General features: G+C 38.9%; 1 protein-coding gene across 8 annotated transcripts in view; it reads left to right on the forward strand.

The window, feature by feature from the left end:
- Positions 1-21,223, forward strand: part of LOC140467146 (neuron navigator 1-like) — a 641,282-nt gene that overhangs the window by 518,207 nt on the left and 101,852 nt on the right. For all 8 annotated transcript variants that reach the window (XM_072563228.1, XM_072563227.1, XM_072563230.1 and 5 more), the window contains 2 exons: positions 3,019-3,721; positions 18,418-18,852. In XM_072563228.1, coding sequence (XP_072419329.1) covers positions 3,019-3,721; positions 18,418-18,852 — 1,138 coding nt within the window. The remainder of the gene's footprint in view (positions 1-3,018; positions 3,722-18,417; positions 18,853-21,223) is intronic.

The raw sequence follows: 21,223 nt of genomic DNA on the forward strand, positions 1-21,223 counted from the left end.
ATTTAGCTTGTTCATATGATTGGTTCCAAGTCGAATTGAAGGATCCCTTGAAGCAGAATTTTTCAGTGTCTTACAATTTGAGCCACATATGATCTCAACATCCATAAGTGTATTCACAGTGCCTGTTAATATCAATGAACATACACCCTTCTGAGTCTTTAATTAGTTTGGCTATACCGTCTAAAACTACTTTAGTTGTAGATGCATGAATATGTACTATTCTCTTTATAACATTGCATTGACTACAACAGGCATGGTCAGTGAGCAGTGAATATATCTGGGCTTACTTGGTCTGCATTTTAGTTACTTTAGTTGAATTTAAAAATAGCAAACTTTTAATTTTAAATCAAATCAAAGGTTAGCTTACTATGTAACTATGGCTGATGGTTAATATTTATCTAATAACTTTATCATGCGTTAAAATACATTTAAAATTAGATTTAGATAACAGACACTTAAAAAGACCAGGTGAAAGTGAGGACTGCAGATGCTGATGATTACAGTCAAGATTAGAGTGGTACTGGAAAAGCACAGCAGATTAGACAGCATCAGAGGAGCAGGAAAATCGACATTTTGGGCAGGAGCCCATCATCTTAAAGAGACTAGTCCATTATCATTGCAAGCATTTTACTTGTAGATTGACTTTCTAAATATGAAGGTTGAATTCAGCAGCTGTGATGGCATATTTGGAGGTTACTTGTTTGTGCGCACTCGGTAAGCTCCTTGGTCCTCACTAGTTCTGTGGCTACAACACTTTCAGGTTGCCTGTACTCGTTTGGCAGAACTTATGGCTAATTTCTGCAAATCTTTTTCTTATGAATTGAGAACTTTTTCTATTTTTTTTCCTGATTATATTGTGTTTCAAAGACTTCTTGGGAGTTCTGTTTTAAAATATTGTGTCACAGAAGTATCTGGATGAGTATTTAAAATGCCAGAACAAAGACAATGAACCAACTGGACGTAACTGGCATTAGTGTAGTTTGGTGTTAGTTGGTAGGCATAGATGTGGTGGGTCGAAGGCCCTGTTTCTATACCGAATGCTTCTATGATTCTCCAGATCAACTTTCCTGACAACTCTCTTATTCCATCTTTGTCTTTAAATTGGCAGATTACATATCCAGTATAAGTACTCTGAGCAGAAAATTGCTTCCAGTTAAATGTAAGGAAGATCAAATATATTGTTTTCACTCCCTATAACATACTCCATTTCCTCTTCCTGTCTGGCCTGACCTGCTGCAGCTCAGTTTCATGACTGACTCAGCAGTGAGATTTCATCCACAAAACCACACAATCACTAAGGCTTCTGATTTCAATCTCTTCGTACCCTTATTACCTCCAGATCTGACTATTTCAATACGCTGCTGGCTGATTCTCCATATTTTACCTTCTACAAAGCTGGCATCATTTACAATTCTGCCTGTGTCCTTTCTTGAAGTTGTAGTTGTTCATCCATCACTCTTGTGCTCACTGACTCACACTGCCTTCCTGTTAAACAGTGCTCAATTTTACAAATCTTAACCTTAATTCAAAATCCCTCTATAATTGGCCTCTTCCTATCTCTGCAGCTTCCTCCAGTTTTACACAGGGTGAGATATCTGTGCTGTTCTAATATTGGCATCTCAACACCCTTAATTTTAATTGCATCACCACTGGTGATTGTGTCTTCAGCTGTTTAGACCCTAAGATCTGGGATACAGCCTTAAACACCTTGACTCACCTTTCCTCCTTTTGAGAGTTTCCTTAACATCTACATTATTGGACCTTGCTTTTAGTCATCAGCTCTAATCTCATTATATGCCTCCATGATGTGCATCATTATGCAATGTATCTGTTCACTACTAGAAAGTACTGATGTAGTATTTTTAGGTACAAAATGCATTATGTCATGCTTTTTAAAATCCATTTGCCACTGTTTTGCTTAATCCAGTGATATCTTGTGCTTTCATTTACATCACTTATATGCCTTTATGTTTGTGTTATTGATAAACTTGGATGTGATGCTCTCTATCCTATTATCTAAGTCATTAAGAAGTACAGTGAATAATTCAGACTCCAATAAAGGACACTCCAAATCACAGTTTGCTAATTAGTCTACTTGTCTGTTTTCCCTGTCTTCTGTCACTTGGCCAATTCTTCACCAAATCAATAATTTACTTTAAATTCCACACACTTTTATTTTAGCAAGCAAATTCTTGAAAGTCTTCATGGAATGCCTTTGAAGACCCATACAATTGCCATCCATAGGTATTTCCCCATTTATTACTTCAAATTTCTTCAAATGTTCAGTCAAGTTTGTTAGGCATGACCATTTACAAATTCATGCTGGCTCTCTCTGAGCAGCAGACAGTTAAATTTGTTCAGATACGCTATGCTGGATTTTCACAGTGAGAGGTGGATCAAGTTAGGAAAGTTCATGTTTAAAGTGCTTTTGAACGTTTTGATGGAATTGAGTCGATAATCCCTGAAAGCTGTGCAAACCGTCAAGGGGTAACTGATTGATTGCCGTCAGTAGGGTGACTGATTGCCAATGCTGGCTGGTTAGAAGTTGTGCTCACTTACCTGACACTTTGACCCAGTTGTATTATAACATTTTAGGCAGTCTTGCCTTCAACAATAGTGACTAAAAGCACCTTCACCAGTGGCACCTGTGCCAAAAATAACTTAAGATTAATAAAAATAACCATTTTGAAGAATTGCTCGCTATAAGGAACAATCAATAGATCCTTGCACATTATTTGACCAATTGCAAGCAAGCATTTTTTCCATTGCTGTTGTAATAAGGAAAAGAAATTCTTTTTTTAGAAAAAGCTGCATATTGAAGTAAGAATAGCAAGTAAGTGCAATAAGAAAAAACATTGAGAACTCTTAGTAAATTAGTGAGCTTTTGGTGAGGGAGTTCTTAATCCAACCTGAACAGTAGATAACAAGATGTAATATCTTGTGTTAGCAGTGAAAATGATTATATTGTCTGTATTTATTTAGTTTATTTCTCCTTCATTCTTTCTTTTGCGTTTTCAGGTAAAATTGATTCTAAAGTACAAGACAAAGGAAAATTGGCTCTCAAAGGAACAACTTTGCAAAGATCTTCATCTGATGCTAGCCGAGACAGAGTTGGAGAAACACGCAAACCTCCATCAGGCATTTCAAGACCTTCTACTGGTGGATCTTTTGGTTACAAGAAGCCCACTACAGGCACAGCAACAGTGATGACATCTGGTGGAAACACGGCATCAGCAACAAAAACTCAGAAATCTACAGGCATCCCTGTGAAACCAACAAACTCCAGGAAAACCAGCCTTGATGTTTCCCAAAACCATGATGGCTTTATGTCATCAGGAGCGAGGACAGCTGTGCAATATCGTAGCTTGCCACGTCCAGCCAAATCAAGTTCTGTTAGCGTGACTGGTCGCGGAGGGGTAAATAGGCCTGTTAGTAGCAACATTGACCCAAGCCTCATTAGCAGCAAGCATGGAAGCATCCCAGTTTCCCGACTGAAAGAACCCTCAAAAATTGGTATGGGGCGAGCAAATTCAGTGCCAGTGAATCAAACTGATCGTGAGAAGGAGAAGGCAAAAGCAAAGGCAGTTGCTTCTGATTCCGAGTGCACAACTACATCAAGTTCTACAAAGGCCTCTCCAGCTCCAGAAAGTCATAGTAAACCGCAAGGAATGCGACAGCAAAGTTCCAAATTCTCAGAGATATCTTCTCCAACAGCACAAAGGTAATCTGGAGGGATATTTAGATTTATGTAATTGGAATAAAAGTTTAGTCATGTAATTCACATATTGCATGCCTTTACTTAGTGTTTTTAGTATCACTGTAGTTCGGTTAATCATTCACAATCATAATTCTCCTCAGTATTTTGTTACATGTTCTTAAAATACTGGAAGATGAACACAATTTTGAGTTACTTGAAACCAGATTGATTCCCATTGTTGTTCTTTGCTTGGTTTCTGGTTTTGTCTCAGATGGCACCTACCTCAGATGGCTCACTATTATCTAATTTGTAAGGATTTCTCCAATCCCATACACAAATTGTTTTTCTGTATTTTCCAATAACTCCATTTTGTAATGCAGAAAAGGAACAAAACCTCATAGAAGGATCTGCTATGTGAACAACCAAGACAACCATTAGTTCATTGATAGTTATGTACATTGCAGGTCCAAGTACTTCTGTATCATTAAAATATAGACTACAAACTGAAAATATTCTCATCTTTGCATTCACTATTGTTTAGTACAGGCAACCAAACAATCAAGGGCACAAAGAACAATGCAATTTTCTGACAGTGATTATTTGTTGTTAATAATAGAATCACGAGATTTTTACATGCCTGATGTAATTGTCTAAATATGTTTTCTTCTATGTAGCATTTTCTAAATGTCTCAGTTTGGTCAGATTTGAATTATAAGGGCATTTCTGTTCCAATACACTTGGCACTGCAAACCTATATTAGTTACATGAACAAAATAAGGGAACACTCATTACTTGTGGATCAAATTGTCGGTGAGATGCAAACCATTTATCATTTGAGATTTATTTGTGATCATTGTGAATTGAGCGTATTGTGACATTCCTCAACACATGCTTTTTAGTCCATATATACCACTGGGGTTCTCCATTTCCTTGTACAATGCAGATTTACTCTGTGGTACTGTTTTAGAATTGTATTGTTACTTAAATTAATTTTTGGAATGTGGGTAGAACTGGTTGGGTCAGTATTTATTGCCTTTCCCTAGTTGCCATTAAATATAGTGGTGAGCTGCTGCCTTGAACTGTTGTAGTTCATTTAGTATAGATAGACCCAGTATGACATTAGGGATGTGTCCCAGGATTCTGGCTCTGCAACATTGAAAGAATAGCCATTATATTTCCAAGTCATGATGGTGAATTGCTTCATAGAGGAGGGGAGCTTGTTGGTAGTAGCATTCCTATTTATCTATTTCCTTTGTCTTTCCAGATGATAGCAATTTTGGGGTTGGAAAGTTCTGTCTAAGGAGCCTTGGAGTTTTTTGCATCTTGTAGATGATCGACACTATTATTACTGAATGTCAGTGGTGGAGGAAGTGGATGCTTTGAAAATGAAATGCCACTTTCGTGGGCTGCCTGTCCTGGATGGTATCAAGCTACTTGAGTATTGTTGGAGCTACACTCCTCTAGGACTCCTGAATTGTACCTTGAAGATGGTGGACAGGCTTTGTGGAGTCAGGAGATGATTTACTTGTAGCAGGATTTATAGCATCTGACATGCTGTAGTAGCCACAGTATTTGAATGGCTCTGGCAGTTTCAGTTCAGATTTCCAGCATCCACAGTACTTTGCTTTTTCTTGCATGGCTAGTTCAGTTGAGTTTCAGCTCAATGGATGTTGGTCGTGGGAGATTCAGCAATGGTAAACTCATTGACTGTCAATGGAAGATGGTTAGTTTTGTCTTTGATGGAAACAGTCATTGCCTAGAAGTTGTGTGGCAGGAACACCACTTTCCATCTCTCAGCCTAAATCTGGATATAGTCTGGGTGTTTGGGCGTGGACTGCCACAGTATCTGAGGAATTGCAAATGGTGCTGAATATTACACTGTCAGCAGCAAACATCCCCACTTCTGATCTTGAAGGAAAGATCATTGAAACAGCGGTTAGGCCAAGGCATTAATCTGAGGGACGTCCTTAGGGATGTCTGGAAGGATGTCCTGGAGCTGAAGTGATTGACCCCCAACAAACTCAACCATTTTCTTTTGTGCCATGTATGACTCCAACCAGTGGAGAGCTTTTCTCCGATCCAAATGATACTAGAAATGTTGCATGAGAATTTACCATAAAGAACTGCTGAACCAAATGAGCCGCTCTGGCAGTTTGAGATGTAGCTGCCAAAGTTGACACTACATTGAATAATCTATGATGTGGAGGTATCAGTGCTGGACTGGGGTGGACAAAGTCAGAAGTTGCACAACACCAGGTTATAGTCCAGGTGAGGTCTGATGAAGGAGCAGCGCTCTGAAAGCTTGTAATTTCAAATAAACCTATTGGACTATAACTGGTAACATATGACTTCTGACTTTGAATAATCCAGTACACAGTGTGATGATGATCTATCCAAACACTGGGTTTCCAGATGGTGCTAGGGTCAGCATATGTAAAGTGACAGATTGGCATATAAATCTTTGCTATCTCATGTTTTCCAATTTTGTTCTTGTCATGTGGGAGTCACTGACACTAACTGTAGCATTTATGACCTATCCCCAGGTGTCCTTGGTGGGTCGTTAGTCATTATTGCACTCTGGTAAAAGTGGTCCCATAATATGGTTAAGCACTTTCAAGATTTTGATTCAGCAATAATGACAAAATAATGAACTGTTCTGGGTAGTTTGTGTCTTTGATGCAAACGTTTGGTTAATTCTATTCCCATGTAGCTGTTGTCCATGTCCTCTAGTAGTAGAGGTTATATGGTTGGGCGCTTATGCTGAAGAAGTGTTAAGCACCATTGGGAATAAAGCAGGCAAATGCATTCTGCATCAGCCATTAAATATTTTCCCGTTTGCATACAATGCTGTACGAAATCTTTAAGGAACCCAGTTATTCAATATGCTGTCACCAGAGACTGAACTCTGAGATTTAAACTTGACACTTGACAGAAAGAAAATATGGTCATTTTGTATGCTTAATTCTATTTGTGAAAAAAAGAACAATTTGAACGACAGTACTTGGGCTTAATTAAAATAAGTTTGAAACACAGACCAAATTAAACAGGGATGATGCCATGCTGCAAGAGATCCCAATTTTTTAGATTTAATTAAAATGAAGGAAAATCAGACCAACTTTTCTTTAAACGTTTCCCCACCTGTTTTCATCACTACAGTCTGCCTTAACAACAGTCTGAGTTAATTACAGCACAGTAGGAGCCCCTTGAACCTTTGTCAAACAAAGATAGCTTGGACTCAATCAGTCAGTGGTAATCCCCTGACCTTCTCCTGTGGCCCCTTAAGTTTATTTCCTTCGTGCATGTAAACATAGAAATCATAGATTGTTTCTGCTACCATTGAACTCATAGGAGGCACATTTCTAGTCGTTACAACAAGGCACTTAACTAAATTCTTCCTCTCTTGTCCCTTGCACCTCTGAAATCCTGTAGATACGCAAAAGCTGAAGTAAAAGCAGCAATAGCTGGATGTACTCTGTAGTACTTGAAGGATATGTGCAGAGAGAAGCAGCTAATAGTTCAGATTGGTGATCTTTGGAACTCGGAGTTAACTCTTTTTTTCTCTCTCCACAGAACCCATTAGATTTGCTTTTAATTTGCAGCATTTACTGGTCTAATTCATTCTATTTTCCTATTTTAAGAAGCGAAATTGCTCAGCTTTAGTTCCACTGCATGAGGCAAAGTGGCAATTTGAATTTCACCATCCTCCCATTATGGCAGTAATGGTGGATTGTCTGAAATATGCCAGTTATCTTGAATTTCAGCATTGCCAAAGTATTTTAGTCCCCTTGACTTCAGCTTTAGAAGAAACTGCATTTATATTGGAAAACATAGTACTTCTCCAATTTAGTGGTTTCTGAAATGTCAAAATGGAATATGACAATATTGTTACATTATGCAGAAGCTGCTTTAGGTGAAGTTGAGGATCAAAGGCTGGCCAAAGGAAAATTGGAACTGAGGAGCATGGAGAGAAGAAATACAGAGATGATAGCTTCCAAAGTAGTTGGTTGAGTGATAGGTACGTATGGGGGCCAAGATGCTAAGAGCAGTTTTTGTGATGGGCAGAATGTGGCTTTACAAACTCAGACTGAGAACATTTGAAGTTGTGAGCAGACTGATCTAACTTGAGATAGCAGCTGGGAAAATTAATGTAAGTAGAGGTAAAGTTAGAGTTTTTGGTGACTGTAGCTTTAATCTTCCCATGGCTAAATGGAGGAAAGTTCAGCTGTTCCATGATGAAATATTAAGGAAACAACTTAACAATTGAGGCAGTGGAAAGATTGAAAGAGGTGGAGTTGGGTGCCCTGCAACCTACGCACAGAATCTGAAATTATTTTGGACATTTTTGGCATGGTGCATCCAATAGATATTGATGAGGAGAGTGCCAAAATCCTCAGGACTTCACAGCTACTGGTGGGACAGTGGGAAGAAAAGGTATTGCTTGAAATTTCTTGACAAAATTTGTTCAGAAAGAATAGACAAGGTCAGCCCCACTGAATGGAATAATAAAGAAGAAACATTGGAAGGTGACAGTTTGACAGTTGAAGTGCCATATGATCATATGAAGAGAAGTTTGTTCTCTCTTTATCTATTTCTGGTAAATGAAAATGGGAATGGATTTCTGGTTGAGCTGAACTATTGGTGTAAATTTTACACCATTCTGCAAGTTGGAAATGGTGGCACAGTGGCTCAGTGATTAGCACTACTGCCTCACAACACCAGAGACCCAGGTTTGATTCCGGCCTCGGGCAACTGCCTATGTGGTGTTTGCACATTCTCCCTGTGTCTTCATGGATTTCCTCCTACAATCCAAAGATATGCAGATTAGGTGAATTAGCCATGCTAATTTGCCCGTAATGTTCAGAGGCATGTAGGTCAGGGGTAAATGAAGGGTAATAGGGTCAGTGAATAGGCCTTGGTGGGTTACTCTTCAACAGGTCGGTGTGGACTTGTTGGGTCAATGGCCTGTTTCCACACTGTAGGAATCTGATAAACTTCAAAGATTGGCTGATTGAAACAAATGCATGCACGTTGTACAGGAAGTGCACGTTGTACAGGAAGTTCAGGAAGCTGATGCTCTTTGTTGAATCTGGATTGATATTCATACAGAAATGGGTAGAACTATAGCGCAATGCATGCACTAGGTATTCCAAATTTTAAGAGGACTAACCACTCATTAATTAAGATATTGGCAGAGACTGCTCAAAATGGTGCAAAGCACTTTGTACAAGTTACATCTGTATGGAGTGAAAAGTTGGAGCATACTTCCACATAGGTCAAAAATATTTGGGGTTACTTCTGTCCCAGATTAATCCACTTTCACATTGCATCACCATGAGTAACTTTCTTGAGCATCTATAAAATCCAAATCCGTTGTTTTTTTAATTCTTTAATTGGACGTGGGTGTTGCTGGCTGGCTAGCATTCATTGTCCATCCCTAATTGCCTTTGAGAAAGTGACGTTGGTCTGTCCTCTGGAACTGCTGCAGTGAGCATGCTGTAGGTTGACCCAGAAGGCCTTTAGGAAGGGAATTCCAGGATTTGAACCCAGTGAAAGAACTGTGATATATTTCCAAGTAAGAATGACGAGTGTCCTGAAGGAAAGTATGTGTCAGTGTGGCAGGAGTGAATGCTTGTGGATGCGGTGCTAATCAAATGGGCAGCTTTGTCCTGGATGGTGTCAAACTCTTGAAGTTTGTTGGAGCTGCACCCATCCAGACAAGTGCAGAATATGCACCTTGTACATGGTGAACAGGCTTTGGAGAGTCAGGCGATGAGTTACTTGCCACAGTATTCCTAGCCTCTAGCCTGTTGTTGTAGCCACTTTATTTATGTGGTGAGTCCAGTTGAGTTGCTGGTCAATGGTAACCCCCAGATTGTGGATAGCGGGAGATTCAGTGATGGTAAACACCATTGAATGTCAAGGGCTGGTGGTTCGAGTGTCTCTCATTAGAGATGCCCATAGTATGAATGTTACTTTCACTTGTCAGCTCAAGGCTGGATGTTGACCAATTACAGACATTGTGCAATCATTCACGAACATCTCCACTTCTGACCTTTTGATGGAGGGAAGATCATTGATGAAGCAACTGCTGATATTCGGGCCTAGGGCAGTATCCTGAGGAACTCCTTCAGAGATGCATTGGAGCTGAGATTACTGATTTCCAACAACCTTCCTATGTGCCAGATATGAATCCAACCAGTGGAGACTTTGCCCCCTGACATCTATCGCCATCAAATGATGTGCATTGGAATGCTACTGTAAATGTGAATTTGTGACTTTAAGGAAGATCATTTTTGAATTTATGATATTTAACTTCAATTATGTATGAATATAACATATCCAAACACTGATTTAAAATAATTTGTGAAATACTTCTGACGGGCAAGGCTTGAATCTAGACCTTCTGGTCCAGAGGTAGGGACACCACCATTAGGCCACACAGCCTTATTGTGTATGAATGTGGTGGTTTGGAAGTTAAACTTCTAATTGTACGCTTCTGGTGCCATGCGATATGCTTCAAACTGTGATGTGGATGTACATTTATGAGCTAATAATGCATTTCATGCTGTTGAAAGCTTAATTGACCTAACTGAATTGGATTTTTCATGGAAATAATTGTATAATGCTGTTGAGGTTGGAAGTTTAAATTAATGGATTTCTGGCATAAAAATTAGTGTGTGAACAGAGTATGAGCACTTAATGTACTTGGCTGAAATTCTTCTCAGCACCATTTATTGCACATCAACTCTGAACAGTAGAGGAAGTATTTTCTGATTAATGTATTAACTACAATGGTGTAGCCTCTGTTTAGCTGCAAATGGGAATAGTAAGGAAGTGTGGGCATGTAGTCTTGGGATATATGCTTTCTTAGCAGTAAGTGTTTGGCTTAGAATATTGAGGTCAGTTTTCAATCTTGGGTCAGATGAAAGAAAACTTTCCCTCAGTTGTTCCCTGTGTTGTTGCTTTTCAGGACTGCCTTCTGCATTAAGTGCTAACCAGACATTTTAATGGGGCAGGGTATTGCAGTTCCCTGAATCAGGTCCTCTTAAGGATGGAAGCCCTGCCTATTGAGAGCTGCCTTTCAAACAGCAGGCAGCTCTTCAGTAGCTTGGCAGCGCCACTGGGAGGTAATGACGGATATTGGTAGTACACCCATTGGAAGGTCAGCTTGCTATCGCCCCAGGAACAGGTGGAAGGTAATGGGAGGAGAGCTGGGGATATTGTGTCGAAGAGAAATGGTGGTCAGAAGCAGGGGTTGAGGGTGTGTTTTCCAAAGCTGTGATCTTCGATCTTGCAGTGAGGGCTTTGTAATTCAGGCACCCGCATGGTAAGTGCTTCACCCTTTCCTCAGTAATAATTGTTCATTAGTTGTCCATAAGAGGACCTCCATTGCCAGTGGAGTAGGAATGCTGTGGAGTACAGTACGCTTTCCCACTACAGACTTCATCAGGATAGGAGTGGGAAAGTGGTTGTCCTCCCAACTCCATTCTCTCTCTCTCTCTCTCTCTCTCTCTCTCTCTCTCTCTCTCTCTCTCCCCCTCTCCCTCTCTCTCTCACACACACACACACACACACACACACACACACACACACACTTGGTTAAAAGCCACCCATGCCACCAGATTTGCCAGGGGAGAGGGCACGAAATTCCCCACAAAGTCACTATTTGTAAAGCCAAAGCTGTTGTTTTGCTTTTCAACTTGTCTTGCCACCTTCAAAGCTTTGAACTGTACTCCAAGGCTTCTTTGTTCACTTCACCTCTGTGCCATTTTCACTTATTTTGTCACTCAGTATTTTTACTATTTCATTCTGTGTCATATGTTGTTCATTTCACTAGTCTACATCATGATGAAATTTGTTTCAGTATCCTCGCTGTTTCTTACATTTCCCAATTTTGAACCATCTGCACACGTGAAATTATACATAGTCACTAATATCTCTTGAAAGAAACTGTGGTCCAAATATTAGGCCCAGGAAGTACCAGCTACACGTTTTCCTTTGGTTTGGAAAGCAATCTGTCACCATTAGTCACTACTGTGACCTTTTATCCAATTTTGTATTGATGCTGCCACTGCCCCTTTTGTCCTAAGGACTTCAATTTTGCTTTCTTATGTTTTCTTTCTTATGTTAAACTTTGTGGAAGGTATCTTTGAGAAGTCCATAAACCACATAAACCACATTTCCCTCACCAATCTGTGTTTTCATGGTTTCAGACTAAAGTCATAGGTATTTGAAATTGAAAGAGCATTTTGTGTAGAAGTACATTTAACTTTTTAAATAATAAATGGTGCATATGAGTTTCAAAATATTCAAGGCTGTAAATTATGAATATTCAGTGTTTTTATTAACGTCAACAGTATCTAATACAGTACAGCCTAATTCTTGCATGAAAATTCTTGCATAGTGAGTTTTTCTTTTAACACAAAATGATGCAAAAGGAAAATTCCCATATTCTGTTATGTTCTTTGAATATTATAGTACTTATAGTCGATTTTCCTGTTGACTATAGTTTTCCCTTGTGTTCCTTTGGCACAGTTTCCATCATAGACATCCAAGTAAGAACACATAAAGTATGGAAACAATTAAACTGTTAAATTGACTTGCTTGTTAATGGACAAGAGAAAATCGGAAACAAATGGAAAGTAAGCACAAAAGGCAATCCAAAAACTACCCAAGAAAATGGAAAGTTTTAAAAAATATTTTCTTTCCACAAGACTTAACACATCAGCAGCTAAGCCCTGAAGATTGGGTACAGCGACCACAATGCACGACTAACTCTTGGCCTGTTCAATGAAGTGCAGGAAGGACTGCTTCTTCATGATGCCTCTCAATATGATATCTGTATGCAGCCAGCTCTAAACCCAATATTGACTGACCGCACAAGTGCTACCACTTAAAGCTAAATTGTGCCTCTTGAGATACATTGTGGTTAGTGTGAATGCTGTGAGGCCTCTGGGAGGAGGAGAAAAGTTGAACATGGGAGCAAACAGGTCTTCTGGCTTCCAGTTGTAGCAGGGGTGGCCTTGATGGACCAGCAACCAAACTATAAATAGTTGGTAACTATTTCTAAATGGTGTTGTCCATTCTTGCACTGAACCTCACACAGATGAAGGCACATTAAGAGAAGATCAGCTGGATCCTTGAACTGTAGAATACTAACACTGTCACTAAATTGATGTGAATGTCACACTCTTCCTAGTCCACCAGAGTCTGGCGGACATTCCCATGGAGTGTACCTGGCACCTCCTTGGATGTCAATTTCAAGCTCTAATGTCAGCACCAAAAAAACAAAGATGAGCTTGAGAATGTAGCTCAGGGGGCAACATCTGGGTTTGTTTCCTGTCTTCCTCACATTACACTCCATCTGATCTCTCCAAGACATGTGCTCTGCTTTCCCGGGGATCTTGGGCTTGGAGCCCACAAGAGGGAAGGGTTGAGGGGAGCAGCAATTTGATCATTTTCAAATAATCAGAAGATCTGGGCAATTAAATCCTTATCCAAGTTTGATTTTGTTGCATAGCCTGATTATATAATCATCTATTAGAATCACAGAATTTTACAATAGGGAAGGAGGCCATTTGACCCATCATGTCTAGACTGGCTCTGGAAAGAGCTACGCAGCTAGTCCCGCTCCAGCCTTATCTCTGTGGTGCTCTATCTTCATCACTTTATTAATTATTATCATATGCACTTTGGTAGCTATAAATAACCATTCATTTAAGCTGATTGCCTCCTGCATGAGATCTGTCATGGCTTTGGGGTGATTCATGGCTCCTTCTGTCACACTGTTCCTTAAACATATGTAAGTGTGTAACCTCACCCAAAGTGTCATACTGATCAGACAGGCATGTGTGCTTTTGAAACTTACTAACCAGGCTTTGTGCTTAGCAGAAAAGGAACAGTGCTCACCCTTCACAATACTTACAGCTGTCAACAAGAGATTGTGCTGATATTTAAACTGACAGTTGCTGCCATTGTGCTAATAATCCAACCCAGTGCCATTTTCAGGTGATCAGGACAACCAACAGCAACACTCTATAATCATTCAAACTGAGCTTTCCTTACTGATGCTTGCAGGGTTTAAACCAGGAATTGTAAATTTGATTAAAATTGTATACAGAAAACAAAATTCTGGAAAGAAAGATGTAACTGAGAGATATCAGAGAGACACTTGAAGTTTTTGTTTAAGAAAAAACTAACGCAGCTTAAATTCTGAAACAATAAAATGCTGCACTTATAAAATAACATTATTAAGAGCTATTTGAGCTAACAATAATTAAATGTTCATGCCATTAAAATTCATTTGCATCTCAATGCTTTTCCAGCAGCGTTCATTAAATAACTCTGGTGAGTAGTGGCACAACTTAGGTTGGTAGAAATATTGAGGTTTTGTTAGAGAGGTAGCAAAATAATAGAGGTGCAAGTTAATGTGGACCACAATTTGAATATGTTTAGGTTTAACTATGTGTGTGCGTATTCCAGAAGTTGCTATCTGCTTCACTCCGTAATAATAACGATGAATATTATTAGCATCATCGTTACTCTTGATGCAAAGTCTGTTGTATTTTCACTCTTACCATTAGTTTCACCTATTCTCTTTGCCTTCACAAATAGTAGGATCAACAATACTCGTTTAACCATTGCCACCTTGAAACTGGAACCCAGCCACCACCTTCATCATTCATTACCTTTATCAGTGATGCGCAATACCATCTGAAAGAAGCAGTAACACATCAAGGCTGCTTTAACTGTGTCTTCCAAGCCTATGACTTCTACTGCTTAGACGAGTAAAGGTAACAGATGTATGGGAGCACACCACTGGCTAAAACGTCCTCTCCAGGTCCTACATGATCCTGACTTGGAATTATATAATTATTTCTTCTGTTGTGTTTGGACTTCTGATCAGCATGGACTAATTGGACTGAAGGGTCTGTTTTCATGCTGTATGACTATGACTCAGTGAACTTTAGGTGTCCTTTTATCTCCAGTTCAAGGCAACTACTCTCCTCCACCCCCTCCAAGGCACTTACAAATGAGCAGTAGACTGTGGCCTAGCCAGAGACATCCACATCCTGTACATAAATAAAACAAAACCCTTAACTGCTAAACAAACCAGCAGTGCAAATGCTGTATTCTATCACTTGATCAGGTAACTTTAAGGACACAGTTGCTGCCATTTAGGAAGGAGCAGTGTAGCTGAAGTTTGTTTGTTCTCTCCAAGCTCAAGGACATTGAGATTGCCTATGCTGGGCCTCTGCAGTCATGTTCTTTTGAATGCTAGTTGAAGCAACAGCCTGATGATCCAACTGTGCCATAAGATTCTGACTTACCTTTACGTCAATGCCTATTCTTGCCATCTACTGGCCAACCACTTGATAGTGATTTGAGTCGGTCTACAATGTTTGTGCTTCTAAGTCTTCACTGTGCACCAGAATGAAGCTAATATTGGTCCCAGACGTTGGAGATGGGAGAGTTATAATCATATACTGAATTATATTCTAAGTTATAATGGAAAGCCATGTCATATTAATAGTGCAGACTAAACTCTGCCTATAGTAGGCACAGCCAAAATCATAGCGTCTTTCCTGGGTCAATCCTCAGTATGAAAGTATCAGGAACATTTATAGCAAAACAGAAGGCGCAGAGAAGGGGGAAACCTGCCAACTAGTCCCCTATATCGTTAACATCCTGATTCTGGCAAACACACACATTGGACTAAATTTAACACTCTCCCAGTGGCAAATTTGGTGATTTAGAAATGGAATGTTTAATTGGGTAATGTCTCCAAATTGGAAAATGTTTCCAATAAAAAACAAAATTTAAGACTCATCCAACTCGTCAACTCAGTATGAATTGTCATTTTAACTACAATTGGGTTAGTTGATGTATCATGGTTTACCATTCAGTACCATTTTAGCAGTTATAAGTTTTCAAAGTGAAGATTTAGAAATAAATATGAAAGACAAAACATGGTCAATAGCTGTTCTATTTTTTTACCGTATTGAGGTGTAATGGTTGGAATTTTGTGCCTCTGTAGTACTGGGTTATGGGTAGTGTGTGTAACAATGTGGTATGGAGGGAACATGATGTGTGTCACCTATTTCTCTTTGCTGTTTAATTTAAATCAGTGGCTATGTAGGGGTGTGGGGTTGGCGTGACTATGCTTGAGCCAATTATTAGGGACTTGAAAGTGCTACCTGTTGACTCTGACAGTAAAATTGTTTTTAATAAAAAGCAGGAGGGGTTTGCCACATGTGAAAGCAAACTCAGAATGTTGAGGATGGGGGTTCCCTACTCGTCAGGCAGCCTGTATCCACTGAAAGGATGCATACACTCCAAAGCTGGAGTGTCAACCCTTAGTTTGAACACCCTCACCCAACCTATTATGCCTTTCATCCCTTCTCTTGGTGCCTGCCCAACTAGTCCTGGCAAGGCCTTCCTGCCTCCATCAAGTCCCCAGTATTGTTCCTGCTCAAGGACTGACTACAGCCTCTGGTCTTGGTGTTGCTACTAGAACTGATTAGCTGCTGCCTGTCTAATTGGCAGCTCATCCAAACAGGACATCCTCTCCCATGTGGGCAGAAGCACGTGTTTGCATTGTGTCTCATAGACTGCAAGAGCTCGGTTCTGCATTGCTGACATTACAGCCACTAAGTGGAGTCTCCCCTTCAATGTAAAATTAAATAAGCCTACCATGTCAAAAAGCTGTGTTTGTAACATTAGGTTAGTCCATTGTCATTATGAAGTGAAAGGTGCGTTTTGAATACTGTTAAGAGGATAACTGTTGTATGACTCTTAATTAGGAGTCCTACATAAATGGAGTACACAGACACATTTCCCAGCCAGTGTTGATTCACAGTACAAGATGGGGCATTATTTAACATTATTTATATTCCACTTAGAGTGTTTGTGTGAAGCTGGCTGCTGTCGGAAATTTAAGTTACTTGATGTGTAAAGGAGATAACTCATTTTTATTACTCCCAAGAGATCAGTCTACTAATACATAACAATAAATTACAAGCAACTTTTATACCTTGTCCTGTGTGTCGTAAAAATGATCGCTCCTTTTCTATTAATACATTGTTTTTATTTACGAGCAGTTTTAAATGCATAACCTTGCTTCAAATGTGTTTGCTTTTTTTTATACAGTTCCTCTAATGCCTTCGCCGAAGTGTCTTGCTTTTGTGTTTTATTAACTTACTCACGGAGTCCTCGTGTTTGAAACTTTGAACTGCAAATTATAAAACAACAACAGTTTTCCAATGCCAAAAATCAATGTTTTGGTATATGGTTTGTATTTTAAGTTGGGCAAGGCATACTATCCTCATTATTGGACAGCCTCAGTTTCTAACCCCACAAATGCTTCCTGGTACCTTTACAACTGGGTGCACAGGATTGAACAAACAATATAGACTGTAGAGCAAATATGTTTGGTCATTTAAGACTCATACACTAAATGCAGTTGATGCGGATAACATTTCAAAATGTTGACCATTTACACCTGGCAGTACAGAGGTTTTTGTACAGAGGTTATAAGTTCACTGCCATTTCTAAAGGGAATTAGAGGCTACAAAGGTCAACATCTACGGTTCCTAACAAGAGTTGAATGAACTCTGCCTGACTATATCTGTGCAAATCCTGTACTGTTGAGGCCTAATCTTAGCACTTCATTTGACATAAAGTATTCTGGATTACTTTATTCTTCAATGTGTTCTAAATTTATTTATGCAGAAGTACTTTGCTTTAAGTGTCATCACAAGTTCCATGGTACCATTTTTCTGGTTAATTGATCCAATTTTTAAAAAAACTCTGCCAACATGGAGTTGGAAATGTTGTTTTTGCTCTGAACAGATCAATGAGGTGATTATAAGTTCTGTTACACTACATATCCAAATCTCTGCTTGTTACCTACACCCTGCAAGGCCTAGCTAGCAATACTAATTGCAGCTACAACTTGCACTAAATTGAACAACAAAGCAGCTTCTTGTGTCTTAATTTTTCATCTTTATAAGAATCATAAATGACTCCTGCTTTCTTTGAATATTAAGATTTTTTTTCGTTATGCAAGACTCCAGGAATTCATTTGGTATCTCAATGATACAATGATGCAAATCCAAAATATTTTGAGACTAACTACTAGAGATGGCAAAATACCTCTCATCTTTAATCTGATCAATAACTTCTCTTTTGCAGCTTTTAATATGGACTGATACTAATTTTAAAACTACCTTGTCAACAATTACAACTATATAATAGAATTGCAAAAAAAAAATACTCATCAGAATGTGTTCAAATTCACCACGTGCCTAGCTGTGGTACTGTTAAAGATGGTGTTTAATGTCTTTATTTTAAAACTTAGTGAAATATTATGCTATCCTTAATACATTAACAGTGGAAAATGATCTTGTTTATGATTAATATCATCACTAATCTTGATTAAAATGCACATTGTCACCTTTCTAAGAAGTTAATTAGAATTGTAGCTCATCTATAATCCAGTTAAGCTAAAAACAATAATTTACAACTGAACTCAAATATCTTAACATTTTTACACGCTTTTAAACTGATTAGTATTGATGTCTGATTTTAAGTGGTTTTCATTTTCAACTTTACGATTAGTGAGAAAGCGCCATGTTTCTTTTCAATGTTCATCCAAGATCTATTTCAAATTTCCCTTTATATTACATTAACCAAGTGTGTTTTTTTCTCTTCCACACCAGGGTGATAAGTTCAAAAGGAATCAGCAAACCACCACCAATAGCCAATATTGACAAAATCAACTCAAATAGCTTGGACTCTGCAACCTCAGGACATGTCTCTATGACTAGCAATGTTGCCAATGAAACTGTGACCAAAACCTCTGATGTCCAGTCAACTGCAATCAGTTTGGCTCCATGTTTAACACCTAGTCCTGCCCCTGTTCTTAATGTAAATTCTAGTACCTTTAGTCAGGGCCTTGGTCTAGTTAGCAATTTCACAAGCAACAAAGAAAGTCTAATGTACCCTAAACTTAGTAGCCTACATACCAGCATGGAATCTTTGGATCTCCCATTGAGTGTTCCTTGTTCATTCTCTGCGAGTGGTACACTTTCAAGGGAAGAGGATCACAGTGCGCTCACATGGACTGGGAGTTCCAGATTCTCACAAATGGAGAGGTATGTTAGTAATTTGACTAAGATTGATTTAGAGGTATGGAACTGGATACAATAAGGCAGTATCTTTGGCAACCTTTAAGGTGAATAATGCTAATTTATTTTAACTCTTTTGTTTTAGATTGATTTAATAGAGCATTGAGTCATTTTACATTGTTGAATTAAAATATGTTTATAGCTATTTCAAAATGTGAAATAATGTCAAAGATTTGAACCACAAGTGATCTCTTAAGCTCTCAGCCAATGAAAAGTTGAATTGTCAGTTTAATTAAATTTTCTCCTTTAAGTAGTCAATTAGGATAGAGGATGTCTTGCTTGAACTATAGAACACAAGATTTGAAGAATTGCAGATTCATTGTGCAAACTGCAGTCTCTGCCATGTGTGTACAAGTGGTGCTTGAAGGGTTGGCTGGATGGTTGTTTTGAATGCTCATGCACTCCCTCCAATGCCTTGGCTTAGTCTGTGCACATTCCTTTTGTAGTTATTTTATGCTATTCTGAACAAGTCTTCTCCATTTTCGAGAATCACAAACCAGAGTCTCCCAGAACTTGGTGGGTATGCTTGACCTTCTCATGGATGTTTTGAGGACACCGCTGAAGCATTTTTGATATTCTTCTGGCATTGCCTGCTAAAACTGAATTTCAGAGTAGAGCAATTGCTTTGGAGGTCAGAGCTATGAATAATGTGTCCCAGCCAGTGGAGCTAATTTTGTCTGATTAGCAACACAATGCTGAGCAAGCTGAAATGGTAAAGGATGCTGCTGTTGGACCAGTATTTTTGTCACTGGATTTGCAAGGTCTTGTAAATGTATTGCATTTGGTAATTGCCCAATGCTTTTGAAGCATCTGTTGTACATTTCCCAAGTCGTCAGGCCATACACTGATCACAACTGCCTGGTAAACCATTGGCTTAGTTTCCGATTTGAGTTCTTTCTCAAATGTTCTCTTTCTCACTCAGCCAAAGACTGGCACATTGGAGGCAATAATAAATTTCATTGCCTATATTGGCCTTTACTGAGAGGAGGCTCCCAGGATACAGAAAATGTCATGTATATATTCTCTTAATTAATCAGGATCTATGAATCTGTTGCTTGAACAAATTTTTATGCTTTTTTTTCCACAGGATATTACTACTGACGTTGTAAACCTTTTAATAGATTGATCTAGATGAGTTTACTTTCCATGTCAGTAGGAATGTGCTTTTTTTTACCTATATTAAACGAACACTGCTTCTAAATTTAATGCATGACAAAAGTGTGTGATAAGCACCTGATCAGATTTGTAGAAAGGCATCAGAAGAAGCTGGGCTTGTTTGCGTTGTTCGTGCTTGACAAAGTTCACACATAATTGATAGTATTAAAATTCACAAATCAATAATATTTTATAATGCTTTAAATTGCTTGTGTTGTGTTTCTTGCACAAGAAAATTGCTTCTGTAGGTATCCATTAAGTAGAGCAATAGCGTTAAATAATCTATAAAAATATATCTGCATACTTTTAACAGGTTTCATTCATCAAAGCGTGAAAAAGTATTTTACGTAGCAATCACTTATGCTTTATATTCTAAAAATACAATATGGTAAAGGATTTGGGATCAGTGTTTCACATTTGTGTATTTTTAAAGTGGAAAAAACATGCTACGTTTTCAACAGGAAATTCTAATTGAGTATGACTAAATGTACCTTTGCTTAAGGGTCAATTTTGGTCCGCAACATTTAACTTCGATTATAAAACTGTCAATTTGTTATGATGCATGTTCCCTAATTATTTTAGTGCTGTGAAAATATAGAGTCATAGAGATGTACATCACAGAAACAGACGCTTCGGTGCAACTCATCCATGTCAACCAGAAATCCTAAATAATCAAGTTACATTTACCAGCATTTGGCCCTATCGCACTAAACCCTTCCTAGTATATTCATCCAGGTGCCTCTTAAATGTTGCAATTGTACTAGCCTCCATGACTTCCTCTGACAGCTCATTCCATACACACACCACCATAAGACCATAAGACATAGGAGCGGAAGTAAGGCCATTCGGCCCATCGAGTCCACTCTGCCGTTCAATCATGGCTGATGGGCATTTCAACTCCACTTACCTGCATTATCCCCGTAGCCCTTAATTCCTTGTGACATCAAGAATTTATCAATTTCTGCCTTGAAGACATTTAGCGTCCCGGCCTCCACTGCACTCTGCGGCAATGAATTCCACAGGCCCACCACTCTCTGGCTGAAGAAATGTCTCCGCATTTCAGTTCTGAATTTACCCCCTCTAATTCTAAGGCTGTGTCCACGGGTCATAGTCTCCTCGCCTAATAGAAACAATTTCCTAGCGTCCACTCTCTCCAAGTCATGTATTATCTTGTAAGTTTCTA

This window comes from Chiloscyllium punctatum, chromosome 45 (genome assembly GCF_047496795.1).
Source record: "Chiloscyllium punctatum isolate Juve2018m chromosome 45, sChiPun1.3, whole genome shotgun sequence".
NCBI lineage: Eukaryota > Metazoa > Chordata > Chondrichthyes > Orectolobiformes > Hemiscylliidae > Chiloscyllium > Chiloscyllium punctatum.